Source organism: Cyprinus carpio, chromosome B7 (genome assembly GCF_018340385.1).
Source record: "Cyprinus carpio isolate SPL01 chromosome B7, ASM1834038v1, whole genome shotgun sequence".
Taxonomy (NCBI): domain Eukaryota; kingdom Metazoa; phylum Chordata; class Actinopteri; order Cypriniformes; family Cyprinidae; genus Cyprinus; species Cyprinus carpio.
In genome coordinates this window covers 33,865,544-33,881,491 of record NC_056603.1, presented here as the reverse complement: position 1 = coordinate 33,881,491, position 15,948 = coordinate 33,865,544, and the positions used below count along the sequence as shown (strand labels likewise).

At 34.8% G+C, this 15,948-nt stretch overlaps 1 protein-coding gene across 2 annotated transcripts in view; it reads left to right on the top strand.

Annotated features, from left to right (window-relative positions):
- Window positions 1–2,363: 2,363 nt before the first annotated feature.
- larp7 (La ribonucleoprotein 7, transcriptional regulator) overlaps window positions 2,364–15,948 on the top strand; it is a 60,375-nt gene continuing 46,790 nt past the window's right edge. Inside the window, exons 1-7 of one of the 2 annotated variants that reach the window (XM_042728377.1) lie at window positions 2,364–2,506; window positions 2,740–2,954; window positions 3,036–3,136; window positions 3,227–3,310; window positions 3,399–3,563; window positions 6,387–6,489; window positions 6,634–6,948. In XM_042728377.1, the coding sequence (XP_042584311.1) occupies window positions 2,750–2,954; window positions 3,036–3,136; window positions 3,227–3,310; window positions 3,399–3,563; window positions 6,387–6,489; window positions 6,634–6,948 (973 nt within the window). In that variant the 5' untranslated portion in view covers window positions 2,364–2,506; window positions 2,740–2,749. The remainder of the gene's footprint in view (window positions 2,507–2,739; window positions 2,955–3,035; window positions 3,137–3,226; window positions 3,311–3,398; window positions 3,564–6,386; window positions 6,490–6,633; window positions 6,949–15,948) is intronic. The other variant, XM_042728378.1, reaches the window with a different exon arrangement.

Sequence of the window (15,948 nt, the reverse complement as noted above, 5' to 3'; positions counted from 1 at the left end):
TTACCAAAATGTATTTATTTTCACTATTATTTCTGCATTTATTTATTTATTTCTACTTTTATTTATTTATTTATTTTTCCTTCTGTCATTTTTAGTCCTTCATACATTACCTAAAACATCTAAAATATGGAGGGATTATTGGGTCAGATTATAAACTAAAAGTCTAAAACTAAAAGTCTTAAACCAAAACTAAAAATCTAAATTTAGTTTATAATCTGACCCAATAATCCCTCTATATAATCCCTCCATACAACACATTCTCAACAGAGCGACGAATCAACGAGTCACTATAGAAACGGACGCTAAAAAAAAGCATGCCAAGTTGTTTATTTCTTCATCCTTTGTTCATAAATTGTGTACATGCTTAGTGCATATCGCCACCTAATTGATGGCTGTGCAATCATTTTTATTTTTTTCCATTTAATCCTTGAGAATGTGAATTATATTGTTTGTCTTATGCTAATTATATATTTAGTCATATCAGATATGTATTTTGATTTAGAATTTAGACATTATAGAAAATGCCGCTCCATGTCTGAGATAATATAACACGTAATAAATAAAATAAATAAATAAATAAAAGCTAAACATTACCTTGTCATAGTGTTTTATAATTTATACAGATAACTCTTATATATGCCAATAAAAGAAATACTCATATTCGAATAATATATTACCTTATTTATTATTTATATTAGCACTTCCTCATTAACATATCAAATATATGCTATATATAGTACAGGTCAAAAGTTTGGAAACATTACTATTTTTAATGTTTTTGAAAGAAGATTCTTCTGCTCATCAAGCCTGCATTTATTTGATCAAAAATACAGAAAAAAAATGTAATATTGTGATATACTATTACAATTTAAAATAATTGTTTTTAAATATATTATACTTTAAATTATCATTTATTTCTGTGATGCAAAGCTGAATTTTTAGGATCATTATCACATGATCCTTTAGAAATCATTCTAATATGATGATTCATTATCAAAGTTGGAAACAGTTCTGCTGCTTAATATTTTTTCAGAACATGTGATACTTTTTTAGGATACTTTGATGAATAAAAAGTAAAAAAAAAAAAAAAAAAAAAAAAAAAAAGCTATGTTTTTCAAAATATAAATATTTTGTAATAACAATATACACTACTGGTCAGTAATTTGGGGTCAATACTTTTTTTTCTTTTTTTTTAAATAAAATCAATACTTTTATTCAGCAAGGATGTGTTAAATTGATAAAAAGTGATAGTAAAGAAAATATATTATTAGAATATATATTATTAGATTTATTTATTTTTTTTGAATAAATGTAGTTCTTTTTAACCTTTTATTCATCAAATATATTAGACAGCAGAACAGTGTTTCCAACACTCATAATAAATCAGAATATTAGAATGATTTCTAAATGATCATGTGATAGACTGGATGTTACATGTGACACTGAAGGCTGGAGTAATGATGCTGGAAATTCAGCTTTTCATCACAGGAATAAATTTTTTTTTTTTAAGTATATTCAAATAGAAAACTATTATTTTAAGTTGTAATAATATTTCACAATTTTACTGTTTTTTTCTGTATTTTTGATCAAATAAATGCATTTAAATGAATAATAATATTTTACAATTTTACTGTTTTTTTCTGTATTTTTGATCAAATAATTTGACCTGTACTGTACATATATATATATATATATATATATATAATAGGCTATATTACATATTGTAATATTATATAATGTTGTGTGCTATCTGTCACGCCCACTGAAGGCTTGCTGAAGTGAACTAACCCTGTAACATAACCTGCTCCGGAGCAGGTTAAGTTCAGACAGTGAGTTGCTATGACTATTAACATACTCTGAAAGTTACCTCCGTTTTTGGAACCGAAAATTGAGGTTATCCGCTTACTTACTCTTAAACATACCCGGGTATGTCACATAACCTGCTTTCTGGAATACCCCCCTGCTTTCTGGAATACACCCCTGGCTAGCTTATATATTTTATTATGCCACATCTATATTTGTTTAGGTTTTCAGGCATTGTTGTAAACACACTGCAGTAGGCTAGGTACAACTAGGTAGGCTAAACTATTCAAACATTTAAAGACCCACAAATTGTGTGTGTGTGTGTTTATATATTATAATATATATTATATATTATATATATATATATACATATACATACATGCTGTGTCTGTATAATCAATCAGGCAAAACAGCTTATAGACGATTTTTTATATTACACAATTGCATTGTTTTGGCACAGTTGTAGTTAATGCTTTAATGCTTACTATTGAAACTTCATTACCTTTTCGAAATAATCCATTAAACAAATAGCGGTTTGAGGAGCGTGCACTAATATTTCCAGTTCCATTCGTTTGCGCGTTGTCTTAAGACACGCCCACAACTCCGCTCACTGGAACACCATCGACGTCATCTATATGCGACACGAAGTAGGAGCTTCGCGCATATGAATTGATGTTGTGTTACTGTCGAACATACAACAAAGGTACAACATTTTAGATTTTTGTGTCGCCGTCTTCTATCTGTGTTTGTTTAAGTACAACTTTTTTTCGAAGTCGTTATCAATGGCTGTGTCCATGGTAGTTTAAGCGATTATTTTTAAGTTAATTTAGAAAGCGACAAGTTAAAGATAAGTTTAAAATCTGTAGTCGTAAGTTCTTTAGCGCGACATAATTGGTTCTGTACAGATAATGGTCTTTTATGACTTTTAACCAACAGCCATTGCAAGATGATAGACACAGAGAAGATTTCATCAGGAGGGGAGGCCGCCTGTTCAAACCAGAGTGAGAAGAAAGAGAACGAAAAAAAGAAGAGATCTCGGGTGAAACAACTGCTGGCTGAAGTGAAGAAGCAGGTGGAATTCTGGTTTGGTGATGTGAATCTTCACAAGGACAGATTCATGAAGAATGTCATCGAACAGTCACGAGATGGATGTATATATCAGTGTTATGTTCATATCTTGATGCACATTGATACATATATGATGCATTTAACTTTGTTTTGTTTAATTTCAGATGTTGACATATTTGTGCTGACATCATTCAACCGAATGAAAAAATTGACAACAGATGTCAAGTTGATAGCCAGGGCTCTTAAAAATTCAGCAGTTGTGGAGGTATGGTTTGCGTGACTTTAATTTTCTTTTCAGAGAGGTTTTAGTTCTAATTTATGTACTGATAATAATATTAACTGTTATGTTGTGTTGGTAAATCTTCAGGGAACACATGTGCGACGAAAGGATCCACTTGGTGAAAGCCCAAATGATGTCGACAACCGCACAGTTTATGTGGTAACTGAGTCTGCATTAATTTCACATTATTTTCACTTTTATGTTGTATGATTTCAATGTACACCCTCTTAAATTTGTTGTGTTTCAGGAGTTGTTGCCGAAGTCAGTGACTCATGTTTGGCTGGAGCGAGTGTTTAGCAAGTGTGGAAATGTGGTTTATGTTAGCATCCCCAGGTACAAGTCCACAGGACACCCTAAAGGGTTTGCGTTTGTGGAATTTGAGACAGAGGAACAAGCACAGAAAGCTACTGAGGTAACTTGTGTGCTTTATAATTGTACTATAATGTTAGTATTCCAAAAACATAGGAAATATGGGCCTAATAGCCTACGAAATAATATGACTTTAATAGTGGTCGACCAATATTGTTTTTTTGACTGCCGATGCTGATATCTTGGAAATCAAGGGGCCGATATAATTATTATAATTTTTTTAATTAATATTTAAAAAATTTGAAATCATTTGACAATGGATTAAAAAATAAATATGTAAAATAAGCATACTTATACTTTAGATGACAAAGTATTTTTCACAAATAAATATTTAATAAAAATATAATTAAAAAGGAAGTAAACACTGTTATCAACAGGGCACTCAGTATTCTGGGAAGTTTGTGTGCATTGGGAATTATATTCAAATAAAGCTAGGGTAACGCTTTTTTTTTTACATACAGCACACAGAGAAAATGACATGAATATGACAGTGGGCAAATGCATAAAGCGCAGCATAATTGGAAATCACGAGTTCAAAGTTTATAGCTTTCACTTAACAGACAGAGAACACGTGATCATGCTGCATAAAAATCATTCAAAGATTTGTTTAAATTAAATAAATGCGTATTTGCTTAATGCTGACGGCAAACGAGAAAGTATTATAATGTTTGCCTTTCTGTTACTAATAATATAAAAACAAGCGTTATAATACTTTTGTATAAATTAATTCCTTTGTTTAACCATTCTATCTGATTATTAGACAGACTTCTGTCCGTATTAGACAGAACTGTTAACAACGACAGCTAACAAGAGGGAGAATGTGAGCTGTGTGTGCTCAGGCGCTGCCTTTCTCAGCACCGAAAAAATACAAGTCCCGCCTCGAACAAATCGGCCAAGCAGAAAAACTTATTGGCCGATAGGGCTGTGCAATTAATCAAAATCGAATCGCAATCGCGATTTGAGACGTTGCGATTTGCTAATTGCAAAAGCCTGCGATGTGGACGCTATATTACTCTGTTCCAAAGTATATGCATGACTGCCAGCCTTGAGTGGCAGTCTTACTAACCAATAGAGTGAGCGCACCTCCATTCTCCCCAATCAGCACTGCTCTAGCCAACTGAGTGAATGCCCACCATTAAAAAAACAAACAGAAAGCGGGTAAGAGACAGAGTGGGATTATAGCGTCTACAGGGTCAGATCAATAGTTAGGCAAATTCTCTCCAGACTGGACTATTGTAATGCTCTCCTGGTGGGCCTTTCTGCATGTACTATCAAGCCTCTACAAATAATCCAGAATGCAGCAGCGAGGGTTGTCTTCAATGAGCCAAAAAAAGCTCACGTTACTCCTCTCCTCATCAGGTTACACTGGCTACCAGTAGTCGCTCACATTAAAATCAAAGTACTGATGCTTGCCTACAAGACGACCACTGGCACGGCACCAGTATACCAAAACTCACTAGTTCAAACTTATGCGCCCTCCAGAAACTTGCGTTCTGCAAGGGAATGACGCCTTGTGGTGCCATCCCACAGAGGTTCAAAATCACTCTCACGGACCTTTTCCTAGATTGTGCCCAGCTGGTGGAATGACCTCCCAATCTCAATTTGAGTCTTTATGGATTTTCAAAAAACATCTAAAGACTCATCTTTTTCGCCAGCACTTGACAAATACTAGCACTTACCCTTTCTTGTCTATCATATTCATGAAAAAAAAAAAAAATGGCTGCGGGTTCTGTGCTAGACTAACTGAGACTTGTCATGGCACTTGTATACTGTTGTTGGTCTGATTGCTTCTATTGTTCTCATTTGTAAGTCGCTTTGGATAAAAGCGTCTGCTAAATAATTAAATGTAAATGTAAAACTATAGAAAAATGTTATGTAACTTAACCTTCAAAAAGTAGTTATACCATTATAATCTTGCCTGCTGAAAAAAAAAATATACGTATATATGTATGTGTGTATATATATATATATATATATGTATATGTATGTATGTATGTATATGTATAGAACCCCTCCCAAAACACAATTTGAATGGATTTCAGGGTTATAATGGGAATTAGGGCTGCACGATTGACAAAAATCATAATTGTCGATTATTCCCTTGAAATTGTAATTGCGATTATTAATTACTATTATCACAATTTACATTGAATGATGTTTATACCATTGTTTGAGGCAACTGCGTGCCATATTTTTATATGAAAATAAACAAGCTGAAAACACTTTAACTGAAAAACCTTTAGTGCTTTTCTATAGTATTAAGTCTTAAATGTCAACTATACATTGGATTGGTTTCTTCTTTAAATGATAAAAAAGTTAAAATATAAATGGTATTATAATATTATATTAAAACTAAAATAATGTGAAAAACCCTTAAGATAACATGTAGAAAGAAAAAAACGCATCTTATGCACGCAGAATAACAAAAGTGGACTTTGAACGATTAATTGCCAGTTTGTAACGATTACGTAATTGTGGCATCCATAATTGTAATCACAATTAGAAATTTGATTAATTGTGCAGCCCTAATGGCAATTGTATTGGTTTTAATGTAAACTATAATGGTGTCTATTTGATGGATTCTATTGGTGGGATGTAATATGGCAGATGGCAACCAATAGAACAACAGTAATTCCAATTGGAATAATGCCAAAAACAAAAAAGAAATTGTATAATGGTTTAATGGAAACTGTAAAAATGTAGTTTTTTTTATTTATTTTTTTTTTCAGCAGGGTAATGATACTCATACTGTGCTGCACAAAGAAACAGAATAAGGTGTAATAATATACAGTAACACAATACAGTCCAGTTGCAAGTTGGAGTAAAATGTACTCTAAAGCATTGTGTGTTTTACTTGAAATGACAGATGCTGAACAATCCTCCAGAAGATGCTCCAAGGAAGCCAGGTATCTTCCCTAAGACTTGTAAGAAAAAGACTATCCCTTTTGAGGCTATCCAGGACACACCAGGTAACATATTGATACGTACTGTGAAAAGGCTGCTTGTATATATTACAGTATAACATTAAAAAGAAGATTTGTGTTGCCAGTTTGTGTTTTTCTGCCATCACATTCTGAATGATCCAGATATAACTAACTCATGTTTTTACTTAGGTTATGAGGAGGATGGCAAGAAAAAGAAAAAAAAAAGGTCTCGAAAAAACAGTGATTGTGAAGAAATTACTGTAAATAAGATGGACAAAGAAGGAATGTTAGGGACTGCAGTTACCAGTGAGCCAAAGAAACAATCATCAGATGAATCTAAAATGGAAAACCCTGAAATACTTATCAGCAGCGCAAGCAAGAACATTGAGAAGAAAAGACGAAGATCCCGCAGTTCTGAGGCATTAGTTGGAGAAGCCCAAGATGAGATGCCATCCAAAATAAGAAAAGTAGAAGAGGAGGAGTACGAGGAGAGTGAATTGAAAGGTAGATTTGTTTATTTTTTTTAAAGGTTGTTTTGGTTTTTCTGAAAGAATTTTAAGTTGGGCAGCGCACCGACATACAGTGCTGTTGCGCTGCGGGCGCCCCCAGTTCGAAATCCCAATTCCAGGACCTTTCCCAATCCCATCTCCCAATCTCTCTCGCACTTCGCTTCCTGTCCATTCTGATATGACTTATCGTAATAAAGGCGAATTTGCCAAACGTAAGTCTTAAAAAAAAAAAAAAAAAAAAAAAGAAAGAAAAATCATTATAGCCGTGACGGCGGAATTTTTTTTCAAATTATTAAATAATTATTTATTACTTAAGACGGAGCAATCGAGCTCAGAGTTCTGGCTTAAAGGGATAGTTCACCCAAAAAATGAAAATTACCCCATGATTTAGGCCACATCCACACAAAGCCAGAGCTTATTTTTTTCCTTATCTCAAGAAATATCTGTGTTAGGGCTGCACGATATATTGTTTCAGCATCGATATCGCAATGTGTCACATCGCAGGATGTGCAATTTTTAGTATACTGATCAATATAATTATACTGATCATTTTCCCGATAGCTGTCACATCGTGCCACCCTGCACTGTCTACACTGGATGCGACAAAGTGACTGTATAGAAGTCCATCCATCTTAAAATCCAAAAAGCTAAAGGGGGTTGTACACCAGACAAGAAGCGCTGCGTAGCGCCACATCTTTAAAATGTGGACACATTGTTTTTCTATGAGTGTAAGCATACCAGCGGCGCCATTTGTCTGCGTTGCACTGCTACAGCTCAGGACTGTTCAAAACCAAAAATCTGCATGATTGCAAATGTACAATAAACAAGAAGTTACTTTCAGACACAAAATCCTATTTTGCTCCATCAATAGAAGAAGAACAAACAGCAGAACTGCTGCGACTCTGAGCAACCACTGTTTTGTTCCTCAGCATTACACGGCCAGTAAATGATTCCGTACAGTTGTTTGCTAAGTTAAATTAATTAACTTTTAAACAAATCTGTTGATTTAAGGATTCAACTCAATTAAGACAGTCACTTCCTACCACTTACTGGCAATTGTAGTTTCATATTTTAAAAAGTTGATTTTTTTGCCATCATTTAATATTTATACATTAATATATTATATTTAGCCGATAAATTTTTCTGTTTGGCCGATGCGTTCGAGGCGGGACTTTTATTTTGACGGTGCGTCATACTTGTATTTTTGACTGCGCTGAGAGCAGCAGCGCCTGAGCACACAGTGCTCACATTCTCTATCCTGTTCGCTGTCGTTGTTCTTAAGTTTTGTGTTGGTGGGAAGTATTTTTTATAATAATTTGGTAGTGTTGTTCAAAGAAATTAAAATGTATACAGAAAGCATTAAAACAATTCCTTTATATTGTTAGTAGTGTTGTCACGGTACCAAAATTTCAGTATTCGGTACCAATACCAGTGAAAATCCACGGTTCTTGGTACCAATTTCGGTACCAATTTCAGTACCAAAGCAAAGCACAAAAACATGCTAATTATTCCAAACTGTGTACATATTTATTTTTTAAAGGGATTTTGGAATTTTAAAGCCAAGAATAACAACTAAGTTGGCAAAAAAAAAAAAAAAAAGCCCAGAACTGCTTTTCTGACTGATGACACAAACAATGTTAATTTGTACAATCTCTAACACGTTTATTTTAGATTCACAATTCATTAAAAGGCCTCTGGTGTGTAAAAATAGTATATATCATCATGCCATCCAGTTTTTTTACCCTAATAAAAGTTATTGGAGCATTAAATAGTTAATGAAGAAACTTAATTCTAATGCTCATTATTTTAGCGTTAGCCGCGCTTATGCTAACGATTAACTACTCTAATAACAGCGTTCATTTCAATCCGGCATTCAAAATTAAAATATTTCATAGTATTCATAACAGAAGTGGTGTTTCCCACAGTGGCACATGCAAATTCATTCTCTGCCAGCAGGAGATGCTTGTAGAGCGCGAAAGAGAGAGAGGTTTCCCCAGTTACGGCTGTAATCAAATAAGCGCTGAGCCTGTGCTCACAAACACTGCTCAGGCATTACAGGCAAGATTAAATGAAAATGACGTCCATCATTTTCTGAAGACAGTCAGTTTTCTTCAGAAATACAGTGATATTATAACACTCGCACCGGGTTTAGACTTTGACACGTGCTGTACTCCTGTTTATTCAGCGAAGTCAAAGCCTTTTGGAAAATCTGTTTCTTGCGGTCAGTTTTGATATTTCCCAATGTATGGGAAACACTGTGAAACTTACCTGCTTGAACTCTTTAATTTGATCTGGGTGTCTGTCTTTAAAGTGTTTTGTTAGTTTGGTGTGTTTCCTCCTTTTGAGGTCACCTCATCTCAGTGCTTTTATAAAGAGAGCGCATCTGCGCACCTTTTGGATAGAGCATCAAGAACCGGGTTGACCGGGTACTTGGTACCACTGGTACTTAAAAAAAAAAAAAAAAAAAAAAAACTGGTACTGTAAATTTTATTTTATTTTTTAGTACCGACTTGGTACCGAAGTACCGGGTCTTTTGACAACACAAATTTTTAGTAATAGAAAGGCAAACATTATAATACTTTCTCGTTTGCCGTCTAGACATTTATATCATTTAAACATATCTTTGAATGACTAATGAACATCTAATTTCAAAAACCTGGCAAACTTAGTCGAATACAGCTGTGAGATCTTATGAAGTGTGCATTTGCTCGTGTGTACTCTGCGTGACGGTCGGTCCGTGTGTATTGAGTGCAGACAGGAGGAGAGTTCAGATTCATTGAGACATGCGATCGACAAACTTTAAACTCATGATTTAAAATTATGCTGCACTTCATGCTTTTGCCCAATGTCATATTCATTTTATTTTCACTGTGTGCTGTATGTAAAATGCGTGTTACCTTGGCTTTATTTGTAAAAAAAAAATAATAATAATTGCATACAATGCATACAAATTCCCAGAGTACTGCGTGTCCTGTTGGTTACAGTGTTAACTTCCTTTTTTTAAACTATATTTTTATTAAATATTTGTTTATTTGTGAAAAATAGATTGTCATTTAAAGTATAAGCATGTTTATTTAATTTTTTTAATCCATTTTCAAATGATTTCACATTTCTTAAATATTAAATAAAATAATATCGGCTTTATATTGGCCATTGGCCACCCTGCTTTCCAAGATATCGGCATCGGCTGTCAAAAAAACAATATCGGCCGACCACTAATTTCATTTCATTGTTAATAGTCAACACGTCTTTTTATCCAGAATGAAATTATTGGTTAAATTTAAGAATTTGAAATAAGAGAACATAGATAAAGGGCTCATAGAAGGTGCTTAAATTTGACTTTTTGAAGTTTAAGTCCTGTAAAACCCTTAACAGGCATATTTTTGAGAAGGTACTTGAAAATGACTTGAATTTTTAAAGGGCAGTATATATAAAATGTGTTATTTTTTCCCTCTATAAAAAAAAATCTTTTTACGTTAAATTAATGATGCAGCTGATATAAATACAGAGCCATTTCGCCCTGGCTTTTAATTACTCCTTGATGTGAAAAGCGGTCTCGCGATTTTAGTATAAGTTGTGTTTGTGGTAAAACTTTTGATAGAGCTTGAATTATATTGTGGGGTCTTCTATTTTATGTGCTGTTCATTTGGGAACGCATATAAAGTCTGACTTGTTTTGTGTTGCACTGTTATCATTTACAAGCATGGAGCACATCTCCATCTCAGCTGCTCGGGACACAAACTCTTCCTCTGCATATGCTGTGAGTTTGTGTTGCTTAACATTCATCTAGGAAAATCCTGCATATCATCTCACTGGATTTGTAACGTAAATCATTTATAAACCTATGCCAATACAGGAGAATTCATCAACATATTTCTAAGTATGCAATTTGTTGTACATCGTGATTTCAAAATAAAAGTTCAAACCCTTGCTCTGAGTTTGCAGGTTGCCAGATATTAAAATTACATGGATTTAAACATCCTTGAATCATGCTGTAAAGTGAAGCATGGCCAGGCCGTTAGCTAGTTGGTTATGTTCATATTTTGTGTAGGCCTGTTTTATCAGGCTTGTTCAATAAAACCATGTAATTACAAATACTTTATTTGAACCAATTATTATTTCCTTATCATTAGTTTATATATAAATAGTAATACTAAAGCCTGTTTTTCAATTAAGTCTATTTGTATTACTCAAAAAATCAGATTACTCAATTGTCAAAATAATCAGTAGATTACTTGATTTACCAAAACAATTATTAGTTACAGCCCTAGATTAGTTAACATATTTCAAAATACAACTGCATTGTTTTGATTTGTGTGATTTAAAAGACAAATAGTTTGTCATGTTAAAAAAATATTTAAAATAGTGTTAACCTGTTAACCAACCAGCCCCCCACCCTCACCCCCCATTATAGGACTCACAGCTGAAAATGACATACCTAACTTAAAATTGTAATATTTCCTGACTTCAGTGTGCTACAATTTTGGTGTCTTTGGAAAGAAGACCCTTTGGGCTTTACGGTCCATCATCCAGAGTTGATAATGCTCCAAAAGATAAAAAGTTATAGAAACTGAAGTGCCTTGAAAAAAATTGTACCACACTAATTTTTTATTTATTTATTTATTTATTTATTTATTCATATAAAAATAAATGAAATCAGTCCTGGAGCAGTCCAGAAAAGTAATGGGTTGAAAGTATTTCAAACCTGAAGTAGATAACACGAAAAATGAGATTCCTGCAACCATTTTTCTGAGACTATATGTAGACCCCTAACACACATACACACACAATATTTTTGGAGGAAAAATATTTACCAAATGTATTGAATGGTTCTACAAACTATTTTAGTCATTAAACATACCACTTCATAGTTTTTCAATTATAAAACAATAGACAGAATTTTAAACATCGTGTAAGTGATTTATTTGAGCACTAGATGAATACAATAAGAATGATTTGAGTAATAATAATAATAAAAAAATTACTATGTATGCCAATTACAGTACATCCTGAGATTGCTAGAAATGCAGCATTTACACTGATAGACACTCAAACAGTCAGTAATCACATGCTGATGGCCTTAATACAGTTGGTAATCATACAGATGCGCCATATACAGGTCCTTCTCAAAAAATTAGCATATTGTGAAAAAGTTCATTTTCCATAATGTAATGATAAAAATTAAACTTTCATATATTTTAATTCATTGCACACCAACTGAAATATTTCAGGTCTTTTATTGTTTTAATACTGATGATTTTGGCATACAGCTCATGAAAACCCAAAATTCCTATCTCAAAAAATTAGCATATTTCATCAGACCAATAAAAGAAAAGTGGTTTTAATACAAAATTAAAGCTGCAAGCAGCGATGAACGGGCCCTCGCACCCGGGCTCACCGCCAGCGGGTGGCTTTTGTAAAACAGCGAACGGTGAGATATATGCGTTTAATGTGGTAAATATAAGAGAAATATGTCAAAGTCATTTATATGTGCAAATCTTCCTGCTGACAGCTGGTGGCGCTATGACTATAACTGGATTTTGGCATGTATCTTTCTTCAGTCCAGCACTTTTATCAAGCATATGAAATTTAGTGCAGATTGAACATGGAATGTTTGAGTTAGTATAAAGCATGAGGTGTCTTATTGCAAACAGGTGGCGCTATGATTATAACTGAATATTGGCCTTTAGATATCTTCAGGCCATGATTATTTCCAAATATTTGAAGTTTGGTGCAGATTGGACATTGCATGTTTAAGTTAGTGTAAAACAAGCCATTTTCTGTTGTCAGTAGGTGGCGCTATGATTATAGTGGAATAATGGCCTTCAGATGTGTTCAGGCCAAGACTCTTTTCGAACATGTGAAGTTTGGGGAAGATCGGACATTTTATGCCTGAGTTACAACAACTTCTATTCCCATGGCGAGACATCAAACTTTGTCACGGTGCCATGGCCACACCCTTTAATGAAAACTCAAGATGTTCACAATTTAACATCGCAAAGGCCTTTAGATTAGACTGACCAAAAAAAAATATAAAATGTAATAAAATTTCTAGGAGTAGTTTGCTACGGCGTAAAACATGTCACTTCCTGTTGCCAGCAGGTGGCGCTATAGCGATATCTGAATATTGGCATGTAGATATATTCAGGTCAGAAGTCTTTTCAAACATGTGAAGTTTGGGGCAGATTGGACATTGTATGTCTGAGTTATAGCAACTTCCTTTCTCATGGCGAAACATCGAAATTTGTAAGGCCGCCACAGACACGCCCTTAAACGAAACCTCAAGATCTTCGCAATTTAACATCGCAAAGGCCTTTAGATTACACTGACAAAGTTTGGTGTTGATCTGAATAAATCTCTAGGAGGAGTTCGTTAAAGTACAACCCCTGAAAATGTCAAAAAACGACACAAATTTTGCAGAGAAAATTCAAAATAACTGACTTCCTGTTGGGATTCGAATTTCGTACCAAGAGACTTTTTTGTAGGTATTGGTGTGTTACATGTGTGTGTACGGATTTTTGTACATGTACGTGAAATGTAGCTCGAGGCGCACTCCGTTGAATACGTATAGGTGGCGCTATCGAGGCATTTTGCCACACCCAATGGAATATTGGCCTTCAGATGTGTTCAGGCCAGGACTCTTATCAAACATGTGAAGTTTGGGCAAGATCAGACATTTTATGCCTGAGTTACAATAACTTTTATTCCCATGGCGGGACATCGAACTTTATGACGGCGCCATGGACACGCCCTTTAACGAAAACTCAAGATCTTCACAATTTAACATCGCACAGGCCTTTAGAATAGAGTGACTGAGAAAAAATAAATTATGTCATAAAATTTCTCGGGGTAGTATTTTACAGCGTAAAATATGTCACTTCCTGTTTCCAGTAGGTGGCGCTATGACTATAATTGAATATGGGCATATCAATCTGTTCAGGTCAGGAGTCTTATCAAACATGTGAAGTTTGTGGCAGATTGGACATTGTATGTCTGAGTTATAGCAACTTCATTTTTCATGGCGAATCATCAAAATTCGTCGGGCCGCCACGGACACGCCCTTCAACGAAAACTCAAGATCTTTGCAATTTAACATCGCAAAAAGGCCTTTAGATTAGGCATACCAAATTTGGTGTTGATCTGAATAAATCTCTAGGAGGAGTTCGTTAAAATACAAAGCATGCAAATGACAAAAATGATGCAAAATTTGCTCATAAAATTAAAAATAACCGACTTCCTGTTGGGTTTCGGATATTGCTCCAAGACGTTTTTTTGTAGGTACTGATGCTTTACATACTTGTGCCAATTTTCGTGCATGTACGTGAAACACAGCTGGAGGGCTGTTGATTTTTTTACGATAGGTGGCGCTGTCTAGCCATTTTGCCACACCCTCTTCTGAAACCTATATCAGACGTAAATTTTCACCCGGTCTGATGCGTGTGCAAAGTTTCAGGACTTTTCGAGCATGTTTAGGCCCTCAAAAATGCGATTCATTTTGGAGAAGAAGAAGAAGAAGAAGAAGAAAAATGAATAAAAGTATTAATTTTTGTCTAAATAGGTAAATAGAAATGGGGTTATATGCCAGCGGGTGGCTTTTGATAAAACAGCGAACGGCGAGATATATGGGTTTAATGTGGTAAATATAAGGAGGAATATGCCAATGTCATTTATATGTGCCAATCTTCCTGCTGCCAGCTGGTGGCGCTATGACTATAACTTGGATTTTGTCATGTAGATTTCTTCATTCCAGCACTTTTATCAAGCATATGAAATTTAGTGCAGATTTGAACATGGAATGTTTGAGTTAGTATAAAGCATGTTGTGTCCTATTGCCAACAGGTGGCGCTATGATTATAACTGAACATTGGCCTTTAGATATCTTCAGGGCCATGACTCTTTTCAAATATTTGAAGTTTGGTGCAGATTGGACATTGCATGTTTAAGTTAGTGTAAAAACAAGCCATTTTCTGTTGTCAGCAGGTGGCGCTATGATTATAGTGGAATAATGACCTTCAGATGTGTTCAGGCCAAGACTCTTTTCGAACATGTGAAGTTTGGGGAAGATCGGACATCTTATGCCTGAGTTACAACAACTTCTATTCCCATAGCGAGACATAAAACTTTGTCACGGCGCCATGGCCACACCCTTTAATGGAAACCCAGGATGTTCACAATTTAACATCGCAAAGGGCCTTTAGATTAGACTGACCAAAAAAAATTATAAAATGTCATAAAATTTCTAGGAGTAGTTTGTTACAGCGTAAAATATGTCAATTCCTGTTGCCAGCAGGTGGCGCTATAGCGATATCTGAATATTGGCATGTAGATATATTCAGGTCAGGAGCCTTCTCAAACATGTGAAGTTTGGGGCAGATTGGACATTGTATGTCTGAGTTATAGCAACTTCCTTTCTCATGGCGAAACATCGAAATTTGTAAGGCCGCCACAGACATGCCCTTTAACGAAACCTCAAGATCTTCGCAATTTAACATCGCAAAGGCCTTTAGATTACACTGACAAAGTGTGATGTTGATCTGAATAAATCTCTAGGAGGAGTTCGTTAAAGTACAACCCCTGAAATTATGCAAAAAACAACACAAATTTTGCAGAGAAAATTCCAAAATAACTGACTTCCTGTTGGGATTCGAATTTCGTACCAAGAGACTTTTTTGTAGGTATTGGTGTGTTACATGTGTGTACCGATTTTTGTACATGTACGTGAAATGCAGCTCGAGGCGCACTCCGTTGAAAATGTATAGGTGGCGCTATCGAGGCATTTTGCCACACCCCGATGAAATATTTGCCTTCAGATGTGTTCAGGCCAGGACTCTTATCAAACATGTGAAGTTTGGGCAAGATCGGACATTTTATGCCTGAATTACAATAACTTTTATTCCCATGGCGAGACATCGAACTTTGTGATGGCGCCATGGACACGCCCTTTAATGAAAACTCAAGATCTTCACAATTTAACATCGCACAGGCCTTTAGAATA